Raw genomic sequence first — 9,796 nt, forward strand, 5'->3', positions numbered from 1 at the left:
CCATAACCAAGGCCTATTTTTCGTAGAAGTTGAGCAATGCATCACTGTTCATCAGTTTCTGCGCTACAAATTTATGAAAGAAGGATGTTACTGCTAAAAAGCTGTTATTGTTATTTTTCCTTGGAGTTTGGACAATTGCATATGGCATCATGTTTTTTTGGATCAGGTAATATATGTTGTTCTGACACAATATGTCTTAAAAATTGACTTGCTCCCTACCAAAACTAGTTTATGCCTGTTACCCCGTAATCTGCAATGGTATTACCCTTATCTAACTTATCTGCTTCAGCTTGACTGATTATATCACTCAGATTTTCATTGATCTCTCTCTCCTTCTTAGCACATGCTGAGTCAACTTCTAATGTAGGTGCTCTTAAAGTAAGTTCTTCTACAGCTAGAGGTACACCTTCATAGTCTTTAGTTTGTTAAGAACAGTGATTACCTTTTTTACTGTAAAACACAACTGGCTTTGTGTGGCTTCAATGTTTGTGTTTGAATCTGTGATTTTCTTTATCTGTTGCTCTACTAGATAATGAGGGTCATTAAAAGATTCTACCTTCTGTCTTAACTCTGTAATATTACCGTTGAATTCAGATAGTACTTCATGCTTTACTTGTTTTTTCATATCATTCAATTTTTTGTCAATTTCAGTGCGAAACGTTTTGGCTAAGTCATCGAACTCCTGTGAGACTGTGTCTTGCAAATCTTCAAATACTTGTTTTTGTTCTTGTTTCATTGTATTTAGATCTTGTGTAACAGTGCTTTGTTGCTGTTTCACCTTGTTCATATCTTGTTTTATATCACTGAAATTTGTATTGACATTATCTAATTTTGTGTTTATGTTAGAAAATAGCTGCCATAGCAGTGCATTAGTTGTAGTACTGGTTGCTGTCAGCTGTACTTTCTAAGTTAATGTTTGTGTTGTGACCAAGTATGTTCATAATGTGTTGTCGAAATTCATATTGGAATCTCTCTCCAATGTTTCATTCATGAGTGGTATGTCGCTCTGGGAGATGCGTGACATTGTCTTGTCAGTTGTAAACATTGTGTTGTCAAGGTTATTCTGCTGTGGAGCATCACTATCATTCTTCACACCTGCGACACTCATCTCTGACCTACTTAAACCTTCTCCAGTAGACATGCGTGGTGCCTGAACTTCAAATGTTCAATCACGCTGTTTTACGCTATCCTGGCTGATGGCGTTTTCACAGTCGCTATCAACAATTTGCATCTATTTTTTGGCCATGTTGTATGAATATGCAAAAAATTACAATTTCACAAAAATGTTAAAATTTCATATGCTAATAATTAAAGTTGATAATTGTAATTTACGTGATGTAAAAGCCTGTTTTACATCTATTATGATCACAAACTATTGTATTCCAGTTCTTTAAGTTTTAATGACAATATGTATCACACTGCAAATTTCCTGTAATTTTTTCACAATAAAATTGTAGGAAGGTAATAATGAGGAGAAGATTTCTACCTACATTGAAGGGGGCACTACCAAATGCAACCACGCAAGCAACTTGCATAGCCATCCTAGCTTTGCTGTATCGAACAAAACAACTTATTGTGAAAATCCCTGCATCCAATTCTTATTACTTACCAAAATTTTTCCTTAATTTTTACCTTTTTGCTTTACTCGCTCCCCATCATGATTCATGCAAACAGAAAATACAGACAATTACCTTTTATAATTCGTAACAAGGCCATAGAAATTTCTTATTATAATAGTAGGTAACAAACACTACTCACAACCGGTGCCCTGAAGTCCTGGCACACAGGTCGACAGTTGTGTTGTAAATAAAATAAATAAAATATAATATACGTATATGTATGAGAAACATTTTAAAAGGCAGTTTTTAGGCTATCGGACTTCTTCTCTTACATTGCAGTTGCAGATGGAGAGAGCGGACTCCAAGTACACCAGTGCATGTCATCGTTAAGAAAATCCTCCTCACTTGGTTTCACTTCACTTGAATAGAAAATACTTAATACTGGTATCAATTTTTTCCTTATTTCGAAATGTGTTTGATACAAAACACTCGTAGCCTGTCATCCTCCAAATGGCACTTCGTATCAGAACTTCTACATACAAGAGAGTGTGAATAACAAAATCATGTACCAAAAACGAATGATGGTTTTCTCATTTGTCTGCACCGTACCACGCATTCAGAATTAATGTCTTTACCAACACTTATGGTTGATCGATGTTTCATTTTTTGTTATTAATAAATTTTAACTTTACGATACCCTGGGGGGTCTTTCATCGTGTATGTAATGTCCTGCAGTCAGTTGGAAAGAACTTACAGTCAATTTGAACACACTTATTATAATTAAAGAAAAAAATTTCTTCTTGGCATACACTAAGTTTTAAATGCAGAACAAACAAAAAAACCACAACTCTGTGGTAGCAATACAGATAAGGAAACAAGACAATGGAAGAAAATACTGACCAAAACTACTCTACAAAATACAACATGCTACTATAAGACTACGGCGAGTGAATAAAAGGCCAGGGCCAGTGTAAGTACTGGCCGGAGCTGTTCCTAGCGGTTGGTAAGCACTGCCAGCCTGACGGTCTAGGCTTACTTATAAATCCAAGTTGATGGAGTGCTACAGCAGTCATATTAGTTCTGTTTGGTGGAACACTGTCACATGTTGTCTGGCGAAATAGTTCTGTGTTTATTTGGAAAGACTGTTACTGTTTTTGTCCGCTGGCAATGTATCTCTCCACTCTGCTGAAAGGGGATTAGCAACCCATCTTGCTTGTTGGTTCTACAGACTTTCTAACAATAAGGGGCCACTACAACATTTCTCCACTCCGGGGGGAGGGGGAAGGGGGGATGCACAGCACCACAAATGTCCATAGGAGTAGGGGCATCCTGGTCGATGTCCAAGGGTTCGTGGCTGGCAGGAGTGGGAGGCAGTGACACAGCAGGGGCCGCTGGCAGTGGAGACAGCAGCTGAGGTGGAGGCGGAAGCAAAGGTTCTGCCGCAGGGTGGTCAGCAGCTCCCCCAGGGCGTCGCGATCCACCAAACGGGGGTGGATCTGGTTGAGGTGCCGACGGGCTGCAGACCCGTCGGCCCACTGAAGAGACGCCATCGCCCAGCTGCAGAGCTTGGTGATGATGCCAGGCGCCCATCGTCCCCATGGATGAGAGTATGTCCACGCCAAGACCTCCTGCTCAGCATGAAAGGAGTTTGTCAGCATGCAGGTGGGAGGGTGAGAAGCCTCTGGCACCAAGAAAGATAAGGGGGAGTGGAATGGTTGACAGTGAAGTATCTCCTCTGAACTTTTACTAGCATGGGGGCGGTGCAGCATGTAGCCAAGAAAAAAAGCACAGCCTCCTCCAGTGGGTGATGGCTCAGCAGCTTATCAAGTTGGGTCCTGAATGTCCACACAAAATGTTCCTCCCAGCTGTTTGATGCAGTGTGAAATTGGGTGGTATGGACAAGGGAAATTCCATTGGCATTACAGAATTGCTTAAACTCTGTTGAAGTAAATTGTGGGCCATTATCCATAACAGTTGTTTTGGGGAGTCCCATGACAGCAAAGAGGCGCCGTAGAATTTTGACAGTATCAGCAGAAGTGGTGTACATCATGCAGGAGACGTAAGGGTATCCCGACCCGGAGTTGAACAGTATGAGCCACTGGGAACCATGAAATGGCCCTGCGAAATCCAAATGGAGACGTTCCCATGGAGCAGCAGCATCCGGCCATGAAAAACACTGGCACGAAGGTGCTGCCTGATACGCTTGGCTCGTGCTGTAGGCTGATATGAGGGATGCTATGTCTTTATCCATACCACACCAATAAAGGTGTCGGTGGACCAACTGTTTGGAGATTGGTGAGAACAATGCCCAATGACCAGTGTTGAGAACATTGAGGACGTGACGACGCAACACATGTGGTATGACCATCCAGGAAATTTCAGAATCACTGTGCAAAAGGATAACTCCACTGCAGAAAAAGAGACTGTGCCGATGACCCCAAAAGTGCTGGACCTACGCATTGCAGATGCTATGATGGCCGGTCACCCAACCCGCAGCGATTTGGTGGCGGAGAGATTGCAGTATGAGAGTTTGCAGTGTCTGGTCCTGAGCAGTGGCCTGCCGGACTGCATTGAAATCCAACGGAAGGGCGTCCAGAGCTGCATCAACGTCCAGGTTCACATGGAAACAAACCAAGGAGGAAGCGTCAAACTCACAGTCCACCCTGGCAGGCAGTCAGGACAGAAAATTGGCATTTGCATGCCGTTCAAAAGTTCAGTAGACAATATCAAAATTGAACATCACCAGGAAGAGTGCCCAATGCTGGAGGCGGCACACCATCTGGGTGGGTACTGTAGCACCTGGGTGAAACAAAGAAAGCAAAGATTTGTGATCAGTTGGCAGCTTGAAATGACGACCATACACAAAATAGTAGAACTTCATCAAGACAAAAACCAGCTTCCTTTTCGATTTGACTATATTTACTTTGAGCGTCGGTCAATTTTTTGGATGCAAAAACCACTACCCTCTCAACACCGTCAACCAATTGTGAGAGGGCCGCATCTAGGCCATAGTCCAAGGCATCGGCGATGACAATGAGGGGCAGGGAAGGATCATAAGCAGCCAGACAAGGAGGGCAGGAGAGAGCTCACTTGAGACATGTGAAAACCAGCTCACATGCCATGCCCCAACCCTATGCACACTCTTGCACAATAACCCAGTTTGGGGTACCAGAATCTTAGCAGCATGGGGTATAAAATGCCGATAATAGTTGATTTGACTGAGGACAGACTTCAGTTGCTTCATGTTGGTGGGAGGAGGCAGGTTTTGAATCACCTCGACATACTCCTAAGAGGCTTGTAGGCCACAACCATCAATCGTGCTCGAGATAGCTGACCTCTTGCTCCAAAAAGTCACTTTTCTTTCTGGCAATGCAGGTTAGCCTTGGAAAAAACCATGAACAGCCGGTCCAGCTTGTCCTTAAGGTCCACTGCTGAGGAGCCAACGACGATGACGTCATCCAGATAATTGGAAAATTACAGGGTGCTGGCAGTGCCAAACAGAGGCAGAGGCAGTTGTACTGAAAAAGGCCACATGGGGTACTGATGACTAGGATCTGCTGCAATTCCTCGTCCAAAGGCAGCTGCAAATAAGCATTGCGCAAATCAATTTTGGCGAAAACGGTCGAGCCCGTGAGACGTGTGAGTATGTCATCCAGCGATGGGACAGGATGGTCATCGATGACAGACTGAGAATTGACCGTGACCTTAAAATTGCCACAGATGCATAAAGCACCATTCGGCTACAATAGACATAGCCCAGTGACTGTGCGAAAGGGGAAAAAGGATGCCTTCATCCTGTAAGTGGCGAGGTTCCACCTGGAGCCTGTCTCAGAGAACAAAGGGGACCAGGTGGGCCTTAAAAAACAGCAGAGGGAAGAAGCTGAACATGTACGATGAAACCCTTGACCCCTGGTGTGGAGGATGGGAACAATGTGTCATATTTTTGGAGCAACGGGGCGATGAGGGTATCTGATGAGGGAATTGACACCGCTTGTACTGCATCCTGCAATGATAAATCTAGATGATCAAAAATTTTCACACCCAGAAGATTAGTAGCTCCAGGATATCTGGCCACCAAAAACTGTGTGGTGAAGGAATGACCATTGTAAGAGATTTGTGTGGAAAAAATGCCATCAACGGATGTAGAGTGATTACTGAAACTTTGCAAAATGCGAGTGTATGGGGATAAAGCTGGCAAGCCCAAACGTTGGTATGTGGCACCATCCACAATAGAGACAGATGATGCAGTGTCAATTTGGAAGATCATCGGAATGTGTGCGACCTCCAAGGTAATGAGAAAATGGGCACCTGATTGGGGAATGATGGAGACTACTTGGCTGTCAGTGGAATGCGATGCTTCCGGGTCCTGAGGTGGTGATTTGTGACTGGCCTGTGCATCTGCAGGAAGTATGGAATCGACATGATGTTTTGGGAAGCCTGACACACCACGGCGATGTGGCCCACTCGACTGCGAGCCGTACATCTTGCTCGCTGGTGGGGGCACTCTGACTATTGGTGAGTCCGGAAACAGTCCAGACAGGACGGAAGCCGAGTGAAAGACTTCCTGTCACAGAGTGGGCCAATGGATAGACACTCAGTGCTAGGCAACTGGCGAGCTGCGAAAACATGATAGGAGCCCCCAAGGTTCTCAATAATTCAGACAGAATTTTGTCTACTCCAGGGGATTTGTTTTGACTAAATCTTTCGGAGCTCTGTCAAGTTCTTTTTGCTGTATCATACTTCCCATCTCATTTCATGTACTTCCTCTTCTCTTTCTGTAACACTGCCTTCATATCTCTTTCCATTCTATAGATCCTCTATGCAGTCTTTACTCCTTTCAGTCTTCCCTTCTTTGTCTAATACTAGTCTACCATCTGAACTACTAATATTTATAAACTGCTTCTTACTTTGCAAAATGTCCCTTTTATTTTCCTGTATGTTACGTCTATCTTTATTACATATCTTTGTAATGCACTATTTTTGTAATTGTTTTGCTGTTGTCAGCATCAGCAATATCATAATTTTTTATTGTTGTAACAGGAAGTATACAGAAGAAAGAAGAAATCTTTGTTGGACAAGTATGAATGTTCAAGGCTTCCTTGATAGTCCTATTACCTGGGACCTCAAAGAACAAGGATTTTTCACAAGTGGAGACAATCATTACACCTTGTTCCTGAAAGATGGTGCAGCATTTCTTGCATGTCAAGTAAATGGTGCACAAAAGAAATACAGGAAATAAAATTTATACTTAAAAATAGTTCATAAGCAATATCTTTTATTTACACAATGTGTACAACTAGGTTTTAATATTTATCTGTTCCAGAGACAAACTGCAATTGCACAGATATTCTATCTCTTTTCAAATATTACCTCATTGTGCCATCAAATTTATATTGTTATTGCCCCTGTATCCTCAAGTTCTATTAACTTGTGATGTTTAATAAAGATGTTTTTGATGTGCTTGCTATTGTGAATCACACAGTACAACAATCAAAGTTTCCTACACAGTTTTGTAAGATTTTGACAAGGAATTTAAAGCATTAATTCAAGTAATTTACTGTTTTTATTTCTTATTTGTGTCCATTCAGGGATAAAATGAACACAAAAATATAAAACAATTGCAAAAATTTGTTTCATTTTAGACAAAAAAAATTTTAAATTTCTCGAAATGTGTAGCATTTGCAACCCTCTTTGTGAGTAACTTCTTTAATATTATTGTTAACACACAGAGAAAAGCTCATTCCAAAATTAAGTAATATAGGAACAATTTGTGAGTAACTTCTTTAATATTATTGTTAACACACAGAAAATAGCTCATTCCAAAATTAAGTAATATAGGAACAAAAAGTACTGGTCAACATAATGTGCAAAGAGTCACATACATGTTGTCCTCAGTTTTGAATGGAAGAAAGATGTCATTTTCGAAACTCATTTAATATCACACAAAACTGAAAAACTCCACACTGTCAAGATGAACATCCCCTTCACACTGAGTTACTGCTGGCAGAACATTGTTTCCAGTAGTGGCCTCCACATGACGTCACTCGGTGGTGCATTTGACTGGCCCAGCCTCGGATTGTCATCTATGAAAAGTTGGCACATGATGTCAGCAGAGCAATAGTAGTAATGGCACCAACAGAGTTATTCACACTAGCATCAAAAGCTGATCACAACAACAGCAGCAACTGTTCTCAACGGTGGTGTACCGAGAGCCACATTGTGTGAAGGCTTGGGCACTGTAGAGAAGCACTTCTCAGTGGCGTCACATGAAGGTGCTCAAACTGTTTGGATATGCTCCTGAATTGTAGGCCAGCTGTCTAACAATAGTAGCAATGACAACAATGGGGACAAAGCAGATAGTGCCTTAAGGAAAACGCAAAGCATGCACTGGTGTGGTAGATTGGGGAACCTTGCTAATATTTGGCACCCACAATTCAAACAAGAGGGGGCGCTCAAGTCACTGGTACAGGTAGCACATTCTCTTGGACTCACACAGTATGGTGGCTTGGGGAATACTGAATTAAATGTGTGCTTAACTTTGGTGTAGCTTACAAAAATTTCTGTTTATTTTAATTTACTTTCAACTCTTGGGGGCAGGAGGGGTGGAGGGAGGTAATAACCCCCTCCCCTTCCTTCCCTCCCTTTAATCCACCCATGGTACTATTTAAATATTGAATTCAAGGTTACTGTTACTCATTAATGTGACAAACAGATTTGGACCATGCTTGATTCATATCACTCTGTTTGAAGTTCTTACCATATTAAGCTATTTCAAAGAATCCTGGAAGAATTCTAACTTTAAAGAAATTGCCTTTGTCAGTACTGAAAAACTGCATAGCTCGGTACATGTAGACCAATAAATTGGAACAATACCAAAAAGAAAACATCAAATTTGTCATTCTTTATGGTATCTAAAGACTGTGACTGACGTGTAACATCACATTACTCATAGCTTAGTAATGATTTTCTTGTAACATACACACATGTAGCAAATATTACAATTTAATTTCAGGAATAAGAATTGACGACTAAATAGTGGAGGATAGTATCTACAGAATAATTTGTGGTTGTGTGCAGTACCCTTCAAGCCAAATCAATTTATGAATGATGAAAATAGGAGACTGTATTGAATGCAGTACTTAAATAATTTAACATCCTATTCTGATGTGGGATTAGTGGGGCCACTATTGTGTAGAGATAGTGGAGTAGCAAGTTGTGGAAGCAATGGTGCCGGCCAGGGGTGATTAGAAAACTTTGCCACAAGATAAACAAATTTTATTCATCTTGGATTACAGTGCTGGAGTGCTGCAACACCCCTGGCTTCACCCTCTGCAGGTGTGTGATCCACCAGTGATACCAATGACATCGGGAGGCTGTGGCAATGGGATGGCCATTTGGAAGTCCACATTCTGCTTTGCTAACATTGTTTACCTTCCTGAGCAGCATGTGTCTGAGCTAGCACAATGTAACCCTGAATAAGCAGTGCCAGCAACATGTACATTTGCTGAATTTCCATAGGTGGTCACGGCTGCTGGGTTAGAAACTCACCCTGGTGCAGAGGCATAGTGGACGTACCCGTCCTGACTGCGAACTGCTGCCCTCTGTGGCAGAAGTTTGGTATTGCTGTGGGGCATGGGAGATGGCTCCCCATTGTGTCACCTAAGTCCACTGGATGGGCTTAGAATTGTGAACTGGTCTGGAGGAGCAGGCTGCCCAGACCAGCTGGCTGGCCCATAGCTTGTTGCAGACTGATGTGGACCCTATGTTGTGGAGGGTTCTGCCAGACTGCACAAACTGTGCTAGAAACAGAAGTATTTATAGTGATAAGTAGCTCTCTTGCTGTGTCATTACACTGCTACCAGGCATGTACAGATCAACACCTCTTTGACCCTACGGTGTGGAAATATACTGCAGGCCAGCCCTTTGTTGCATGGCCTTTCTGTGATGTCACCACAATTGCACGGCTTAACCTGGCTGCTGTGGAGTGTGAAAACAGGCTCACTTGTGGAATTACATGTTAGCATCTCTGTGCTTGGCCATTTGCCTCACAAGGGGCAGAACAGGGAATCAGCGATCATAAAGCGGTTACTGCATCGATGATTTCAGCTGTAAATAGAAATATTGAAAAAGGTAGGAAGATTTTTCTATTTAGCAAAAGTGACAAAAACCAGATTACAGAGTACCTGACGGCTCAACACAAAAGTTTTGTTTCAAGTACAGATAGCATTGAGGATCAG

General features: G+C 42.2%; 1 protein-coding gene across 2 annotated transcripts in view; it reads left to right on the forward strand.

Annotated features, from left to right (window-relative positions):
- Positions 1-7,112, forward strand: part of LOC126334650 (ribonuclease P protein subunit p40-like) — a 216,631-nt gene extending 209,519 nt beyond the window's left edge. For both annotated transcript variants that reach the window (XM_049997097.1, XM_049997096.1), the window contains exon 7: positions 6,600-7,112. In XM_049997097.1, the coding sequence (XP_049853054.1) occupies positions 6,600-6,798 (199 nt within the window). In that variant the 3' untranslated portion in view covers positions 6,799-7,112. The remainder of the gene's footprint in view (positions 1-6,599) is intronic.
- Positions 7,113-9,796: the final 2,684 nt, after the last annotated feature.

This window comes from Schistocerca gregaria, chromosome 2, assembly GCF_023897955.1.
Source record: "Schistocerca gregaria isolate iqSchGreg1 chromosome 2, iqSchGreg1.2, whole genome shotgun sequence".
NCBI lineage: Eukaryota > Metazoa > Arthropoda > Insecta > Orthoptera > Acrididae > Schistocerca > Schistocerca gregaria.